We start from the raw sequence: 19,334 nt of genomic DNA, 5'->3' as shown, positions 1-19,334 counted from the left end.
TCAGATTCCTTTGCTGATGATTATTTTGTTTATCTCTGCAGGTCTCTCTCTCTGTCCCCTTTCTTCCCTTCTGGAGTTTTTTAAACTTACCCTATTTAATTTCTGGATGTAGAAGTTAGCAGAGGCTATAGTGTCTTGTCCAAAATTTTCAGGGCTCCTCAAGGGATTGAATTACATACTGAATTCCAACATCATGGCTGCATCTCATGCTATTATTAAAGTAAAAGCGCTTGCTCGTAACTTCTGTTCACAAATTTATTTAGCACAGAGCATTTCTGAAATCACCAGAGCTGTAGTTTTCCTACAAAACAATTGCCTGCATATGGAATATCTTCCTTTTTTTGTTTCTCCTTGAAAGAAAATTAATTCTGGAAAAGGCTCTCCAATGTGAACTTCAGTATACTTTTCAAAGTCGCTTGGAAGCTTTTGCATCCTAATATTTGTTCTGCACATCTTAAATCTGTGTTACAAAAAGATAGATACCTAAGTTACAAATGAGGTATCCTAGGTGTAAAGTAGTGCAATAACTGTGTTAGCCTGGTGCTTTTGTGTTAACATTCCTGATTTCCTGCAAGAGCTAATAGTGTGCCCTGAATGCCATCCCGACTGATCATTCTTCTCTCCATTTCTGAGCTAGCTGTAGAGTTTTGTGCAGATATAACTGAAATCTTATCTTCAAAGATTACTTCAAGCTCACAAAAGGGCAACAGGTTAATTATTATTTTTTATTTTAAAAAGTCATATTTTAAAATCAGGCTTTGGCTCCTATATTGAACGGTTGATACTGTTTAATATTTAATCTCTGTTAGGTCAGTAATATTAGGTGGAATATTGAAGACAGTAGTTAAAAAACAAGTACCACCTTAGCTGGATTGTTGATTAAAACCTATCTCCCAGTCTTCAAACATGGTGTGAACTAAGGCTCAGCTATCACTAGGGACATAGCTGAAGCGTCTGAGGAGAATTTAGCCAAAGTAGCTTTCCCAGGCAGTTAACAGAGAAAAGGGGCACCTTCAGAGTTTGGTTCAGCTGAACTAAGATCTGAATTGCTCTTTGAAGTTGCCTGTGTCTCTTCATTGACTGTAGAAGGAGTCTGAGATGACTAGGCTCCTAACTTAGAGGCCTCAGGTAAGTGTCAAAAATTTATCATATTTAAGAATATTGGTTTAAAATTAATATTTATGCTGCCGCTGTGCAGTATATGGCTTCCCATTGATGAGTTAGGAGAAAAATACATGAAATGCATTGACACAAATATGATGGTCAAAATTACAGGTATCACAAATGAAGTCTGGCAGCTCTTTGGATGTGAAATTTGAGTATAATTAAAGGAGTGTATCATGACTATAATCATGGCTTACATTCCTTACATCTTTTAAAAAGTGCAGCAATTTACAGCAGAGAAGTTCTACATTTTATCCTGGGTTTTCATATTGCAAGTGCAAAGTACTTACCGTAGGTTGTACTCCACTATAGGTAATTGTTCAGGGTAGAAGTTCTTTAACATTTAATATTTCAGAGGAAATAGACAGCATTTCTCCTTTAAATGCTGGCCAGAAAACTGCTTTTCCGATAGTATGGTCAGAATGCTGGTGGGGTTTTTTTATCAAGCTAGTAGATAAGAACAGACATTTAATACATGGTGTGCTTTAAATATACACAGCCTGAATTCCTCATTATTGATAAATATATTTTTGTACTCCACCTGCATGGAAATTGTCTTCAAGTATTTTTAAAACATGTATTTAATGATTTGTCAAAGTATGCCAGGTACATAATTTTTCAGCAGTATAATTAATTATCCACTGAAGAAATTAAGACTTTTGATACATCTCTTCTATCTCTCTACGTGTATTAGCTGGCAGAAGAGATATTCTGGAAGATGTGGGATGACAGACATCATTGCGGAGGTCATTTTAAGTTTGCTGGCCTTAATGATGGCTAGTATTAATATGTCTGGATTCAGGGCAGCGAGATAAGAGTATGTCCAGCCTGCATAAAGACTGGTGTTGGAAGCTACCATTTAGTTAGCTTCAGGCCTGAAGCTGGCAGGAACTGTTCTTCTGAGGATAAAGGTAGGTCTAGGTTTGGGATTGAGGCTGGCTGATGACATACAGGGAGGATGTGTCTAGAATTTGTTACTGGGCTAGGTAGAGAATTTAGCAATAATGCTGTTTGGTTAGGGTCAGGTGTGGGACTGTTGAGGAAGATGTACTGAATTAGCTTTGGAGTTAAGGTGGTCCATGTCAACAAAAGTTGTTATTTTACGGTAGGATTTGCAAAGGGCTAGTATCACAAGTAGACATCTTGTTACTGCTGAACCAGGATTTTACAGGGATCACTGAGCTTGGATTAGGGTTCGGAATAGGCTTAGATAGACATTGATTGGAAAAGAGAGTTATGGTCAAGTTAAGAAGGATCAGTTAAACAAAGTAGCAGCAGCAGAACCTGACCGAACAGGTTTAATTATGAAGTTGAAATTAATCTCTATTTTATAGCCAAGAAAGGAGTGGAGATGAGAGCCAAGAATCACATTGTGTCAATGAACAAAGCGTAATTGAGGTCGCATCTGAACTGCAAGACTGATGTAATCTCCAGTTCTGCCAGTACCCTGGTAGTCCGAAGCAGGTGACCTGCTGGAGCACAACATGCCTTCTGCCTTGCTTCAGCCTCCTGGGATCCACTTCCAGTAAGACAAGGACACAGTATGGCTGTTCAGCTGGAGTGGGGTACTAAGAATAACTAGGAACAAGTAATTTATTTCTAGGTGTGAGTCCAAAAAGAAAGGTAAGCTGTCTGTCTGGGTTCAACACTCAGGCCAGGATGAAAGCTAGGAGTAAGATCCTGACTAGCAAGATCTCATGTTGATGATGCTGATGTAGAACAGCATCCTCTAGGGTCAGCTGAACTGGGTTTAGGGCTGATAATTGGCAGGATGGCAATAGTAGTTAGGATTTCAGTCTGTATCACCAGAATTGTTTTAGATTTGATTCCAATGTGATGTTTAATAAATATACCTTAGAATATGTGTACAGTACAGAGAAAGAAAAAGCCTGCTTATGTTGGAGAAGTTGGTTTTCCCAGATACTGCACTCCCCCAAGTCTTAGCATTCAACCTGCTCTGTCATGCGCTGAAGAACAGTGTTACAACATAACAGTAACGCATTTTGGTTTTGCTCTTTTCTTTTACTTATCTTTAACTTCCTCTGTTTCAAGTATACTGAGGAAAAGAAGCATATACCTTTTTGCCAGATCAGCAGACTCTTTTCAGGTCTGAGTTCTGAGGACTGAGCTTTTCTTGTCAACTTAAGCTACCAGACAAGGGCTTGTGCAGGGATGAGTCAGCACCTTTAAGCAGATTGCATTTGAGTGAAGTTCAGGTAAAACAAGTATAGATTGAATCCAATCATACATCAGCTGGCTTACTCTCTAGTATGTCCAGCTAAGAAACTCAGGGGCCTCAATGCCCATGCAGCTAAATTAAATCTTGCCAAATCTCATCCATGCTTTAGGCTCTGTCCTCCAAAACAGGCTCACTGTAGGGTTTTGGGAGTGATCCCAAACTGTGCCTGGACATTGTTTTGAAGAATGTTAGTTGGTGCAGGGCAACAGTAGCAGTAGTGTTGAGGATCATGTTCAAGTGCCTGGAAATGCTTTGACCACTGTTAAATTTGACAGCCTTGGAGGCTGAAAGGCCAGAAACCTATTTGTCTCTCAGTTTTGCTGTTACATGTTTCTGTAAAATATGTTGACATTTGCATCTTGTTAGCATCTTGTGATGGTGTAAGAAGCATATTTTTTTAGAACTTCTTATTTAGTACAAGTTATGTGGGAACAAATCTGGTTACCTGCTTGGAAAAGCGTGTGAGAGGCTGAATATAGCTGCAAGCATGGAAAGCATGGAGAGAGCAACTACCATATCTAAACATCTACACTACCAGTTTTACTCCTCTTCAGATGGAGAGTATTTGGAGATGTGACAGTAAGTGTCACTTAGCTCCAAGTGCTCATGTCACTGTGATTACCCATCACAGTGCATCCATGTTTGTGCCTCATTGTACAAGTAGTGCTGAAAAGCAGGCATCTTTACTGCAGTGTCACTTCCTCCCCTTCTCCCCATACAGTGTTAACAACCATTTATAGTGCCAGAGGTTCCTTGTGAAGGCTGAGGCAAATGTATATTGACCCAAAATACTGGCCAGTAAATTGTATTCTTCGATACTGCCATCAGTTGAATGCTCAAAGTATAGTTTGCTCATCTCTGGTTTTGTCATAAACCCTAGAAGAAACTCAGCTTCTAGTTTTCACCGAAATAATTTATGGAAGGTGAATATTAACACTTTTAAAAACTGTTTTTTTATTAATCTACATATAAGCATTTTCATGCATCTCATATCTGAAGCCTATAGTGTGTATTTTAAAGTGTACTGAAGTACAGTGGTACTTTGTTCCTGACAGCCAATGTAATGATAATTTGAATGTGTTTAAGAAGCTGTTTTCAGCAGAGGACATTCATGATTTCTTTAAAGCACATGATGATATGGACTCTCACTATACTGGAGTGATTGAATAGAGTTTTTAAATTGGTTTTATTGGAAATTATCATAAAAATATATATATGTAAAATTTCCTTATGTTTTGCATGTATGGACTCAGTATTTAATAATTCTGTGGAATAATAAGTTAACATTTTTACCATATATTTTTTAGGATTTCTGTGCCTGTCCATTTCACTTGCCTTTGTAAACTTCCAGTATCAAATTGCACAGAACAATATTTTACAATAAATTTTAAAATTAAAATGCTTCTTATGGGAAATGAATGATAGTATTAATTTACTTAATCCTAGGTGGTCTTGTCATTGTAGATGCCTAAAAGCATCCCACCTGGCCCGTGGGTGCCATTCCAGAAGGGCATGGGGTTTTCTATAGTTGTGTGAGGTATCAGCCAGCCCTGTACTGATGGCTTAAAACTCTGATCTGTCAGAGCTGACAGTAGACACACATGCTTGGGCAACTTGATCACTACTAAGTGAGCACTGTAGTAGGGTCTTCTCTATGAAAATGTACCACCAAGGCAGCGAAGAGTCACGGTGCATTAGGTTTGCGATTGTACAGCAGGTTGTCAGCAATCAGGAAAGTTGACATCAGCATCTTTTTTTTTGCCTTTCCCACTCTGGACTTTGACCTTTTTCTGTCCTGTTTGTCTGGTGTTCCTGTTCTTCCTCATTATCAGAGCAGGCACCCTTGGTGCATATGCTGGAGCCCATAGAGGAGCTTTCAGAAGAGGAAAAAGGTAATGGTTGATTCAGCTCAAAATACAGTGGCATGTGTTTCTTGGAAATAAAAAAGTAAATGCTTTTTGATACCTATGGTATTTTTCATTGTAATTCAGCATGCTTATGTGATTTGGGTGGAAACATTCCTTGTTTGTGTCAGTCTCCTCTTTGCTATTGATGCTTGTAAATGTTACGATTTCCTTATCCAGGTTCAATGTTTTTATGAAAATCTGGCTAACTTTTTAAAGCAGGCATGTTCCATATGTCTAAAGGCACTTGGGCTAAGCAGAGCAAAAGTGTTTGGTGCTAATGCTATTGAAATGTGTGCTCACCTCTTTTTCAAAATCAGCATAAGAGGATAAAGAGTTCAGGTAGAAGAAGGAAGTTGGTGGTGCAAGTTGAAGCTGCCTATTTTCGTAAACACACCAAAGATACTTTTGCAAATAATCTAAGTTACACCTGCCTCTAGGTAGCTTAACATGAGCCTGCAGTGTTTGCTCAGAAACCAACCGTATCCTGGCCTGCATCAAAAGAAGCATGACCAGCAGGTCGAAGGAGGTGATCCTGCCCCTCTACTCTGCTCTCGTGAGACCTCACCTGGAGTATTGTGTCCAGTTCTGGTGTCCTCAACATTAAAAGGACATGGAGCTGCTGGAGCAAGTCCAGAGGAGGGCCACGAGGATGATCAGGGGGCTGGAGCACCTCCCTTATGAAGACAGGCTGAGAAAGTTGGGGCTGTTCAGCCTGGAGAAGAGAAGGCTGCGTGGAGACCTCATAGCAGCCTTCCAATATCTGAAGGGGGCCTATAAGGATGCTGGGGAGGGACTCTTCGTTAGGGACTGTAGTGGTAGGACAAGGGGTAATGGCTTCAAACTTTAACAGGAGAAGTTTAGGTTAGGTATAAGGAAGAAGTTCTTTACAGTGAGGGTGGTGAGGCACTGGAATGGGTTGCCCAAGGAAGTTGTGAATGCTCCAACCCTGGTGGTGTTCAAGGCCAGGCTGGACAGAGCCTTGGGTGACATAGTGTGTGGTGTTCCTGCTCATGGCAGGGGGGTTGGAACTAGATTATCTTAAGGTCCTTTCCAACCCAAACCATTCTATGATTCTATGATTCTAAGCAGCCACAGTTCCAGCCAGGGTCGTGCAATTCCAAATGAAATGATGCAGCCGTGTTGGCAGTGGTTCTTCTGCTTCATCTGAGGAAAACTTGGACAAGGCCACATTTACAGTGACAGAACAGAAAGCATTGGTTCATCCTGCATGGCATTCTTCTCCTGAAGAAGGCTAACAGTGCTTCATATGAAACACCAAATAGCTGAATAACATAATAATCTGTACTGTGTGCAAAAATCAAAATCAGTCTCGAACCTTATAGCCAATGAGTTTAGATTTTTAAAGGGATTATGCTATTTTGAAAACAGAATTGTTGTTTGAATACATCTGTGCGTCACTGAGAGGTTTCCCCAGGGAAAATCCAGTGACTCTTGAACAATCTGAAATAAAGAGTGCTCACATATTTGCCATTCTTTCTGCTACTTCTCTTGCTTGCCATCATCTCTCTTGATGGATTGTCTTTGATTCTTCTCCTGTGCCTAAAGGCATGGCCTGCAGTACAAGAGAAGAAAAGAATGCAGTCTGAAAAGACAGACCCAGATTTTTTTGTTTTCAATGACAGCCATTTGTAAGGGAGAGTGTGAAAATTCTTGACTTGGCACATTATTTCATAGAATTATGTAGGAGCTGCAACAGTGAACCAGACTTAGGCTTCCTTTCCTTCAAATTTGCTAAATCTAGTATTTAGGGTTTGTTTTTTTAAAAAAAAAAAACAAGAATGAGTGAGAAAAGAGATCCTTAAATAGTTGGCTCTGGCAAAGAGGATTTGGCTTGAGTTAATTAGCAAGAAATAATATTTTCATTGATAAGAATAATGCTGGATAGTCTTGTTACCTGTATTAGTATGTAGTAATTAAGAATTTTAAAATTATTTTAGATTTATCTATTTTATTGTAAGGATTAACATCTGAAAGGGATGGGATTTTCAGAAGGCTCCTTGGAGCGTTCCACTTTAAAATGTGTCATGTATAGCTTTCTGGGAGGATTTCATACTGCATAATGCACCTTTTCCTGACTGTGGATTGTCTGATAGATCTGTGTTTCCTCACCCGCCAGCAGTTTGCCTTTTCTAGAACTCGACTTTCAAATCACTTTTAATCCCATCTCTGTCAGGGACTGAATTGGCCACACAGTTCCCAAAGCCAGATAAGATTTCTGCTGGATTCTGTCCTCTTCATCACAGATCTCTTAGTATGGTAGCTGGACTGTCTTTCACTTTGTATTACCTATAGTTCTTTCCAGGATCCATTGGAAGCCAATCCCTCAAAACAACCTAAATACCATTTGTGTGTCTTGAGGCTTTTTTGGGTAAGCACCACCTCTTCATGGTGCTTATCTTTCCCTTAAAGAAAAATGAAAAGTAAATGGAACTGGTTTTTACATGATCATTGTTTAAAAGTAGGAAAAGTGGCATGTTTGTTTTGAAATAAAATATTTGGAAGTCATGATATGGGATTATTTCTTCATTTACGTCTTTGTCTGTGGGCTTGCAAATGACCCAGCTGCCTTCTAAGGCATATTGGAAAGAGACAAACGCCTGCCCCAAGATGTACCTTTCATTTCAGGGGGTGAAGTTAGGAGTGTGGTTTACAGTACACTTTCTTGGGATGTTGTGTATGCTTTGCCAGCTTTGCTGACCACTGCCAGACAGAAGCAGCTACCATGGGCTTGCAGGTTATCGGTTCAGTTGGTATAAGTGGCATTCAGTAAAATTTTGTCTTGCCAGAAACCCTTTATAGGCAGGCCCCAAATGGGTATGTTTTGCTTGTTTAGTTCCTTGTATGACCTTATAATACTTCAGTCTAACTTAAATGTCAAGATTCTTCAACAGAAGAATCTGTCTAGATAATTCTTTATTTCTTGCGTAAGAGTTCCTGTCATTACGGATGCTTAAAGCAAGAGAAAAAGATAGAAACTTCTTCGTCTGCTTTTAAGTATGTATGATGTCATAGACCTGCATAGAAAAAAACACAACACTGAACTTTGTCCTTGATAGAGTTTTGAAGAAAACCTCAGACTAAGGTTTTGTCTTTACCAAGACTTATCAAAGCGTTACTACTTTCCAAAGATCCAGTTTCAGTAGGTGTTTCTCATTAGAGAACATTGTTGTTTAAAGCTTTTCTCAACAAGTTTGTCATATTCGTAATTGACATAATTAGTAGTCATAATTCCTGCTAGACTTCAGCTTTGATTTGAAATAACACTTTTAGAAAAGTTAATTATCAGAAGATAATCTTCCTTTGTCAGAAGTTACCAAGTACAGTTCTAATAGTAAAGAATTTTGTTGCTAAATATTCAGGCATATAACTTCACAGTGATTATGTAGCAAGCAAAGTAAAGGATACTTGTAGTGGTAGGAGGTGCTTAGGTATAGATTCCAGGTGACCTGACTTTTGTAAGCTAGCCCAAGATTTTAAAAGGAATACAACTCCATGTAGACAAAAAGTGCATATGTATGTCTATGGTATTTGTCAAAAATGCATGCTTCAGAGCAGTTTTTAATTGTCTCATGTACTGTATTTTTTTCAAGTGTCTCTTAAATGCATTTTTCCATTCTTATTTTAGAAACTGAGAGAGTTGATCATAAAACAGGTAGAAGTAACCAGTATTTATTAAATGCTTTGAAGACTGATCCTTATTTAACTAAAAAATTACGAGTGTTTTTGGAGCAAGCCTTGGAGGAGAAGCTGGAATCTTTGGGAATTAAAGCAGTAAGATTGTTTTGAGTTATTCAAATCTTTGCCCTGCTTTTCCTGCTGTCTTTCACTCTTGTACCACAACCCTCAACCTATAAAATCCAAAGCTAAATTTCCATGTGTTATAAATAAATGCAATTCATTAACCTGAGAGGATGGCTATCAATTATATGTGAAGGATATAGCTACACCTGTAAGTAGTGTTACCAACTTTCATTATTTTTCTCCAAGCTTTGTGATTGAGTGTAGATGACTGTAGGATATAAGTGCCAGAAATAATAGCTCCTCTGTTTACATTTTGTTTCCTTAGGGTGTCCGTGGTATCCCAAATGATCGCTTAAATAAAATTTTGCATGCTATTGAATCTGCTAGAGAATGCAAACAGAAGCAAGAGCCTGACTTCCACCGAATTCGAGAGCATCTTGAGCGCCAAGTCAGCTTTAGGGCTGAAGAGAAATCGTTGTCTTGTAATAGACCTGTTTCCTGTCCTCAGCTTCCTTCAGAAGGTTAAAATGGGTTTTGGTTTTTTTCATTCTCTTACATTTTGTAACTGTTATTTAAGGTTTTACTTAGCAACATTTCTGTATAGCTGCTTTCATAATTTTTTGATAAATATTCTATATAATTATGGCCAACTAAACATTTTCCTTTAAATGGTTCTTGACATTGTGTTTAAATGCAGAAATCTTAGCTCCTGTACTGGCAAGAGACATGGTAACTCTGAACTGCTTTGAAGAAAAAAAACCCTTTTTTTTCCCTTCTTTTTTGTAGAACTATAATCTGCAGCAGAGGCATCTTTACTTTGAGAAATTAAATATGAAAGAAACCAAACATTATTTCTAATGATGCAATAGGTAACTTCTCTTGTAGATAAACAGAGGCACAATCAATTGGGAATTTCCTCAACTGCCACACCACGAAAACGAATAAAACGCTCTTCAACAGCTGTCCGTCCACCCGAACAAAGAACAGCCGTCACTGAGAATACATCTACACCCAAGTAAGAGATGCTGTTTTCACAGTACTCATAGCTTAGGTATCCATCCTAGGTTTTTGGCTGATGTGATGATTTCCTGCTAATATTGAAAGAATTGAGCAAAGAATTCACATTACTTCTATATAAACTTTTTGCTTACTTAGTTGACTGTCAGTCTTGAAATATCTTGTTATTTTTAGATCCATGAAGCTTTTGGGAAATGGAGCTGCCAAGAAGACATCTAGCAACACGTATGTTTTGATCCTTTGTATTTTTGAAGAAAACCTTTTTGGTGACTGAATATTCACACAAAAGCTATTTTTAATTAAGCTAAAATTATAAACACTCTCTGGACCATGTATTTCATATTTAGTTTTAAAGTACTATTTGAATGTGTTGTTATAATCCCTGAAAGACAGCCTGTTCTCCTTTTATCAGATGTTTTCTTGGTTGTGAACTAGAGAGGGACATTCAGTAAAATCAGGTAGTATCACTTCCTTCAGTTTATTTCTCAGATGCTTTTTCTGGCCCTGTTAAAAGCATTAAAAGACTAGGGTGACCTACTTTTCCTGTTTATTGATATTTTCTTACTATGACCAAAATTAAACACAGTATTTCAAATTCCAGTCACCTCAGATATGTTCATTTCCTGCACTGAAATAAAAAAGTTCCTAAATTATTTTCATTGAACCCAGTCATAACAGATGTTCTGTGATGCGGATTCCTTGGGCCTTATCTTTGCTCTCCCTGCTGATCCATGAAAACCTATCTTTGTTTGCCTGGCAAGACTTGTTATTCATTGGTCTATTATTTCTTAAAGATAGTTGCATAGATGGAAATAGTCATGTCTATACAACAGATCATTTTATGATAAATTTCTGAGTTTACTTAGCAGTGTGATTTCTTTTAAATGGTTTTATGGATAGTTAAAATTTAAAAAGTGTGTTTTTTCACTTAAGGGAAATGCACATGTTGTTTGAAAAGAAAATACAAGGAAGCTCAAATATATATATAGCAATCCAGTTGCTGAAATCCAGTAATTCCTGGGTTGTATGTTGTATTTTGTTTTGTTTTGTTTTGCTTAGAACTCCACCATTCAGTTCAGAAGAAGAAGCAGATGAAGATGATATTAAAGAGTCTTACATCTCACCAGAATTATTGCAAAAACAGACAAAAACATCAAGCAGCAAAGTTAGCATTCTTCAGAAGGCTTCTGGGAAAAGCAGTATAGATGGGACAGAGGAAAGCGAAATTGATGAAACTGAAACACCTGCCAAAACATCTGCCAAAACTTCAAAAGGTTTTTTCCTCTACTTTTGTATATGCATGTCCTAACAGCTGTGCATGATTTTGCATTTCCTGACAATATTTCTGTGTTAGAGAACTTAATGAAGGCAGACTAGTCTAGAACGTGCATATATTCATATGCTCTTTATGTTTTTGCTAATGTGTTTACATTAATATAGCACTTAGAGATGCAAGTTCAAATTAGATGTGCATCATGCTGTTTTATATAAATGCAGAAAAAGACACAATCTTTGCCTCATAGTTTTCTTTTACTTATTTCTACTCTGTGGAAGATTTCTAGAATGTTTACAGTAAAACCCCTTATTTGTGAATGTCAGCTGTCAGTGTATTTTTTATGAATTTTAGGAACAGTTATTCAAAAGCTGACTGAACAAGTTGGAAAAAGTCTTTCTAACCATGGAAATAAGAACAAACCAGCTGGAGGGGTAAATGTTGCACAGGCATTTATAAAGAAAGAAGAGGTGAAAGAACTGAAGGTATCACTTTTAATAGTCATTATTATCTCATTAAATATTTGAACTATGTATGTATGTTACTTTTTTTCATGCTGAAACTATCTTGACACAGTAAATAACTTCATTCTAAAAGACTCTTTTGGAATTACAGCTGGGTAGTTTCTCCGGGCAGGTCTGTACTGGTATATAGAAAAGTGTTAGCAAGTGAGCTGTGACAAGTTGACTTCTTTGTCCACACTGCTTATTACCTTATACCATGACTGTTCTGGATCATTACAGCTAGCTCAAAGTTTGTGCACAACTGGTATCATTTTTATCTCCTGTTCAGAGACCCCACCTGCATTCAGCAATGGGGTCTCCAATATAAAAAGGATGTGGACTTGCCAGAGAGAGTCCAGAGGAGGGCCATGAAGATGCTTAGAGGGCTGGAGCGTGTGTCTGGTGGAGACAGGATGTGAGAGCTGGCTTGTTCAGCCTGGAGAAGAGAAAGCTCCAGGGAGACCTTCTAGCAGCCTTCCAGTACATAAAGGGGGCTAAAAGAAATTTGGAGAGAGACTTTTTACAAGGGATATGACAAGGCGTAATGACTTTAAAGAGATAGAGAGTAGATTTAGATTAGATTCTGGGATTAAGTTCTTCACTATGAGGGTGGTGGGGCACTGGCACAGGTTGCCCAGAGAAGCTGTGGCTGCCCCATCCTTGGCAGTGTTCAAGGGCAGGTTGGATGGGGCTGTGAGCAACCTGGTCTAGTGGAAGTTGTCCCTGCCCATGGCAGGGGGCTTGGAACTAGGTGATCTTTAAGGCCCCTTCCAACCCAAACCACTCTCTGATTCTTATTCTAGAAACGTAGAAAGACCCCTTCTTTACTTGCTTTCCTAGTATCTTGTTTTCATGGAGGAAAACATTAATTTGCTTATCTAATAATTTAAAATATTTTTATTTCTAGAGCTTCATCTGATATGGAAGTTTTAAATGTGGGGGAAAATTCCATTGTTGAGTATGGCATGCGTTCACAATGCTAACATAACTTAATCTTTACCCCTCAGGCTCCTAAGGTCCCTGTCTTCCCCTCAGTTTAGAGTTTTATAATTGGTAAACCACTTTGATGCATATTGATCTTTGCCTTAATAATTTTTAAAAGGAACAAAAATGACTCCAAACCAGAAGTCAAGAGCAGAGAATGCTTTCTATTTCACTTTCACTAGTTGTTATTAGATTGAAATAGACAGCCAGATACTAGCATTCAAGAAAATATTTGCTTTGCTAAATAAACAAATAATAATTACTGAGGATCTTGTTATCCATAATAAAACTGATAGCTTAGGGCTTCCTGGCTGCCAATTAAATCTGAAATTGATCACTCCTCCCAGAAACAGTGACACTTCTATTTCAGTTTCCAGAAAGGGGTGATTGTCTTAATCAACTTTGGATGTAATTGTAGGGCAATCACATTCAGCCTTTGTGCTTTTGATTTTCTGTGGGTGACACCTAACTTGTCCATTGACTGTGCGGGAGGGGATGTTACATTTTGTAAAGATCTATGGACAGTGAGCCACTGTGTTAAGGTTTTAGGTGCAAAGAACTGTAGCAAAATAAGCCTTAAAGTCTACGTTTTAAAAATGTCATAGTTTTCACTGATAGCCTCTCTTACTACATCTCTCAAGCCCCTGAACCTCAAGGCAGGGACTGGAGGGATGAAGTCCCTCCTGTCATTGGAGAAGATCAGGTTTGAGACCACCAGAGGAAACGGAACGTCCATGGGACTGAACAAGATGCTGCCCAGGGTTCTAAATTGGCTGATGTAGATGCCAAGCCACTCTCCATATTTGAAAAGTCATGGCATTCAGGTGAAGTCCCCGACTGGAAAAAGGGAACCAGCAAACCTGTTTTTAAAAGGAGTAAAAAGGATCACCACGGGAACCACCAGCTGCTCAGCCTCACCTCTGTGCCTGCTAAGATGATGGAATAGATCCTCCTGGAAGATATGTTGAAACACACAGAAGACTAGAAGGTGATTGGAGACAGCCAACATGCCTTCACCAAGGGCAAATTGTGCCTGGCTAATCTGATGGCCTTCTACAATGGAGTGACTGCATCAGCAGACAAGGGAAGAGCTATGGATGTGATCTTCCTGAACTCTGTAAGGCAGTCCCCCACAACGTTATTACCACTAAATTGGAGACATTGGGTTTGATGGATGGACTTTTAGACGGCTAAGGAATTGTCTGGGTGGCTGTGTCCAAGGAGTTACATTCAGTGACTCAAGATCCAACTAGAAACCAGTAACGAATGGTGTCCCTCAAGGTTCCGAACTGGGACCAGTACTGTTCAGTATCTTTAATGACATAATGGGATTGAGTAGCCCCCTCAGCAAGTTTGCAGATGACACCAAGATAAGTGGTGCAGTTGATGCACTGGAGGGAAGGAATATCATCCAGAAGGGCCTTGACAGGCTTGAGGAGTGAACCAGTGTGAGTCTCATGAACTCCAGTGAGGCCAAATGCAAGGTCTTGCACCTGGGTCGGGGCAATCCCCAACATCAGTACAGATGTGGGGATGAATGGATTGAGAGCAGCTCTGTAGAGAGGTCTTTGGGATATTGGGTGAAATACTGGGCATGAGCTGGCAGTGTGCATTCACAGCCCAGAGGGCCAACCGGGTTGCATCAAAAGGAGCATGGCCAGCAGGTTGAGGGAGGTGATTCTCCCCCTCTATTCTGCTGTCATTGAGACCCCTACCTGGAGTATTGCTTCCAGCTCTGGGGTCTGTGGACATGGTCCTCTTGGAGGGAGTCCAGATCGTATATTCATGTCCATATTTGTATGTTTAAATACAGATGTATAATTCAAGTTAATTCTTCAAATTTTACAAGGGATATTCAAAAGTGCCCAAAGACATAAGCACGAAGTGCTACTGGAATGGTTGGTTTCTCTGAAAATCCAATTTTTTCTTATTAGCTTAAAAACTCATAGCTGAAATATTACAGCTGCTAATGGTCATTCTCAAAACCCACAATACCATAAACCTTTATAAGACAACCCATTGTGGTATGTTTTATAAAGGTCATGTTTCACAGAAGTTACTTCAGAAGCATTTTGGAGAAAATGAATTTTGTGCTTACCTGAAGGCATATGACCTGAGTTCACCTGCACCAGACATTGTGGTTAATGGTATTTCTTTTAGGGTAAGTCTTGGAGTTAATAAAACTGCTTAGCAGTTTGGATTGGTGCTGTGTATTTACACTCTATTGAAAGTGATTTGTGTCTGAAGTTGACATTTTTCTTTATATTTTATATTTTAAAAATCGTTGAGACTTAGTGAATATTTGATGAAACTTCCTCCAGCATTTCTTAGTCTATGTGACTCTGACTTTCCCATTACCACGCCCTCTAAATCAGATAGTTTAAAACAGCAAAATGTTGAATCGTGGTATGTTAATAATACAGCACACTGAGCACATCTGTCAGGTTTTGAAAAACAGTTTGCATTGTTAAAATAGAGTTATGTTGCAAGATAGAGCATTACTGCAGTCTCTTCCCTTCTTCTGAGACACACGACACGTTCATATTTGTTGATTTTTCTCTACTATGTACATACCTCACATTGTTTTCTAATAGCATCTGAATCTTTCTGCTGTGCAATAGAAGCACCTTCTGCACCTTACTGTAATACTGAGAGACTCCAGTGAAACAAGGTTTTAGTTTTGTGGGAAAGTATCTTTCACTTTCCCCAGTTAGGCTCTCCAATAATTGCATGATTCTGTTGAACCACATCTGATTGACAACCAGGAAAATGCTGTAGTCTTCTTTCAAAAGCTGAATGAAGATACTTAGCTCTCAGGCAGGTGAGGTAAGACAGACCTCAGACTCACTGCCTTCAGGTTCCTCTGTTTGACTCTCATTTTGTGAACTCATTATGCAAATCCTCCACTTCATTAAAAATATGCTTGTACATGCTGACAGTGAGTCTTAAGAGGAATACATATTGTAACTTTGAGCACATGTGGGTTTTTAAGCTTTCATTATTTAATTTTCTCTGTAAATAAATTAGTTTTAAATTGGAAAAGCTTTCATTGCAGTGTGAAATTTTGCTAATGTGAATACGGAATGCTTATACAGCAAACTGAACTGCCAGCTTGCATGAAAACATATCATGTCTTTTGGATTTTAAAACTGTGGTGATAGATGTTGTAAAAGCCATGTGCCAGTCCATTTTTCTTGCGCAGTTTCACATTGTTGAGTATATGGAAGATCTCAGCACAACTTGAGCAGACAGAAGAAAAATCCATGTTTTTATTTCTCCTTCTTAGTTCACAGAAGTTGAAGAAGATGATTGGGATATATCATCAGTAGAAGATGACTTTTTATTGATGAAAGACAATAGAGGTCAGAAGGCATTGACAGTTCAGAAAAATGAGTCAAATGCTGCATCTACAGTACATGCATGGTGTGTTCCGAAGACAAGTGTACCAAAGGAGGAAGGTAACACATTTGTACTTCTACATTATAAGCCTTAAGAAACTGACACACCTAGAGAAGAACTCAAGTATAGTGTATTACACATTGTAATCCGATATATGGTATTTTGTAACAAATTAACAGGTAAGAACAACTGTGTGCTTGGTTTTATGTCATGTAAGTAATCATGTATGATACGTATGATACATACTTGTACGTAAGTATCACACCACAAATATAGAGAGATGCCAAGAAACTTAAATTTGAGATTTTAGAACATATAGTACCATCAGGTTTCAACCTCATCTTAAAAATTAAGTATCCTGAGGTTTTTTTAATCCCTTCCCAAATTTAAGAGAGGAGGCAAACATTCTCACTTTGTCTTGGTGATAATAATACTAAAATTTCAGGTTTGTTCAAGACCTACCAGGCTGAGATAAATACTTGAACTACAGGTAAAGGAATAGCCTCAACCTTCCATAGAACTTACATAGTAGTTTCTAGTGTTAACATTTCAATATATGTAAAGGTTAAAGCTGTGTCAGTTATATAAAGATACTTCAGGTTATTTTTAAAGGAAAAGTAATGTTGACACTGCCTGCCTGCTTGTACTGTGCATTGTATTCTGTGACAGAAACGGCCTTCACGTTGTCAACACTTGTAATTTCCTCACTGGTTGAAATTCTGAACTTCCTGAAGCCCACAGGTGTTTGCTCACATGGCATGTCATTTTATCTCGTAGATAAATACAAAGTAAAAATACCCCCTAAATAGTATTAATAACTGCTAATATTGTTTTATTATTTTAACAGGCCTTCATGAAGCTGATAACACAAGCACATTAAAAAGCAGCTTAGTCACTGTAACAGACTGGAGTGATTCTTCAGATGTATAATAGCTGTGTTCCTGATGGAAGGCACTCCTTTTGGGTTTGGTTGACATTGAAAATATAGCTGAAAACATCAAGTGCTTCTTATTCATTTCTTATATTGAACACATCATAACGAGGAGTACTCTTTACAGAGCTCTGGTGTCTCGCAGTCCTGAATTTGAAACAAGAATGCTCCTATACACATTACTGGCCATGTCTGTTTGGAAATTGAGAGTTAATTCTTCTTCTTTCTCGTGAATTCAATGGTGAAAGTCTCTTTCATGTCACTGAGGTGAATATTTTGCCTCTAATGTTTACATTAAAGATTGAAACTGGTCTTGCAAGAAAGCATGTTAGCCAATGAACAGAATTTACTGCAGAGTATTACTTTACAAAAATTTTAAATGCATATTTTCTTGTAGTTTATGATAAACTTTATATAAAATTGTGAACATTTTAAAGACAGTATTTCCATGTATTAAAATGTTACATTTCTACCATGGTTTACAATAAACACCAAATGGAAAGAAAAAAAAAAGGCCTCAGCTCTAAAACTAGTTATTATTGAATGGCTCGTATTTTGGGAATTTATTATTTTCATTTATTTGTTTGTTTATTTATTAGAGTTGGGTCTTAGTTTACATAAAAGTACAAACTTTGGGAAAGAAAAACAAACCAACACATGCAGCTAAGGTGAGGAAAGCACTGACCTGCCAGTGCGGAAGTATTTTCTTAGTTCTGTTTTGTTCATGTTGGCTGCCGCCTTAAAAAAACACTATAGTGTTTTGATTTAAATACAGAAATAGAGTAGAAGAGAAACGGTGGGCTTTGTAGTTCTGATGCATTTTAGATGGTGTCAGATACACACCCTTTTCTATCATACTGTGCCGTTACTAAATATGGCTATTAATTTTTTATATTTATACCTTTTTTCCAAAATAATGAATGCATTGAAACCCCAAGGGCCCCTCAGTTCAAACGTCAAGGCAGACCTGAGTTTGTATCTGGTTTTAAGGTCTCAGTCTAGAAAGCATTCTGGGGTTATCCATAATCTCTGCTCTCGTTTACTGACTCATGCAAATATTCCCTCAAAAGCCATCACATGCTGGTAGTCAGGTAAATAATAATGTACTAGCTGATTTTTTGAAGTGTTGTAACTAATTCAGGATAATCTAAAATAGTGGTGTTAAGTGTTGCCTGCTTTTATTTGGTCAGCCCTTGAGGAATGTCACTGGCGGAGCAGCTGGTATTGCCTGGGTTTTTCCTCCCCTTTCCTAACCGAGTGGCTTGGAGCCATCCTGAAGCCAAAGGTGTCCACTCTGCCCAGCCTGAAAAAACAAAACCAACTCCCCTGGAAGTGATTTTTCACCAGCAGAGGTGAGTGTTGAGGCAGGGCAGGAGTCCAGTGGCACAAAGCAGGTGCAAAATGTAGGAACCATCTCAGAGCCTTGGCTTGCCCACCATAAAATTCCCTGCTGGCTGCAGCCTCACGCAGCCGTTGCTTGCCCCACCAGACATGTGAAAGCTCACGATCACACATGCATCCTTCTCATGCCTACATTCTTCTTAGGCCATGCAAGACCCTCTTCAGCGACTGTTTTTCTAACAGCTGGCCCCGACTCTTCCTAATGCCTGCTCCTGCCTCCCCAAATCCCATACTTACTTTCACTTCATTCAGTCTCTTCCTGCTCCTGTGGCACCACATTGACCAAGTTACACATTCTTCCACCCCTACAGTATGACAAGGAGGTAAGAGCCTGCTGTTTCCCACCGACTGTGGTCAGCTGGCACTGCAGGTAGGATGTTTACATCTTAACCTGCACAGAGCGTGGCTGGTTTGTCCAGTACTGAACCCAGCACAGAAATGGCTGAAGTCAAAATGGTGCATGTGATGCCATTCCCATAAATAACTGACAAGCCAAATTGGTAAATACCTCATTTATTTTTATCAAGAATGCAACATCAGCTCATGATTTCCAGGTATAAACTTTACAATACCAACATCAATTGTAAAATATTATGTAATAAAATTTACACCAACATGTAAAAAGCTGCAAGTTAATGTTTTAAAAAGTCATTGTCTTAGTGGTAAGTACATTGGAGTGGGGGGTTGGGGAAATCACTCTGAATGAAACGTACAAATTCATCTTTAAAACACTCTGAATCTTCCCACAATACAG

The 19,334-nt window shown here is 38.6% G+C and overlaps 1 protein-coding gene across 1 annotated transcript in view; it reads left to right on the top strand.

Moving 5' to 3' along the window:
- The window catches only part of DZIP1 (DAZ interacting zinc finger protein 1), a gene marked incomplete at its 5' end in the record, with an annotated part of 33,578 nt that extends 16,400 nt beyond the window's left edge, over nt 1-17,178 (top strand). Inside the window, 8 exons of the mRNA XM_010018240.1 lie at nt 8,957-9,102; nt 9,398-9,593; nt 9,958-10,087; nt 10,264-10,314; nt 11,149-11,363; nt 11,717-11,847; nt 16,136-16,307; nt 17,096-17,178. Of these exons, the coding sequence (XP_010016542.1) occupies nt 8,957-9,102; nt 9,398-9,593; nt 9,958-10,087; nt 10,264-10,314; nt 11,149-11,363; nt 11,717-11,847; nt 16,136-16,307; nt 17,096-17,178 (1,124 nt within the window). The remainder of the gene's footprint in view (nt 1-8,956; nt 9,103-9,397; nt 9,594-9,957; nt 10,088-10,263; nt 10,315-11,148; nt 11,364-11,716; nt 11,848-16,135; nt 16,308-17,095) is intronic.
- Nucleotides 17,179-19,334: the final 2,156 nt, after the last annotated feature.

Source organism: Nestor notabilis, unplaced genomic scaffold (assembly GCF_000696875.1).
Source record: "Nestor notabilis isolate BGI_N333 unplaced genomic scaffold, ASM69687v1 scaffold17277, whole genome shotgun sequence".
Taxonomy (NCBI): Eukaryota; Metazoa; Chordata; class Aves; order Psittaciformes; family Psittacidae; genus Nestor; species Nestor notabilis.
Note: the sequence above shows the minus strand (reverse complement) of the source record. Positions and strands in the feature narration are given on the sequence as shown.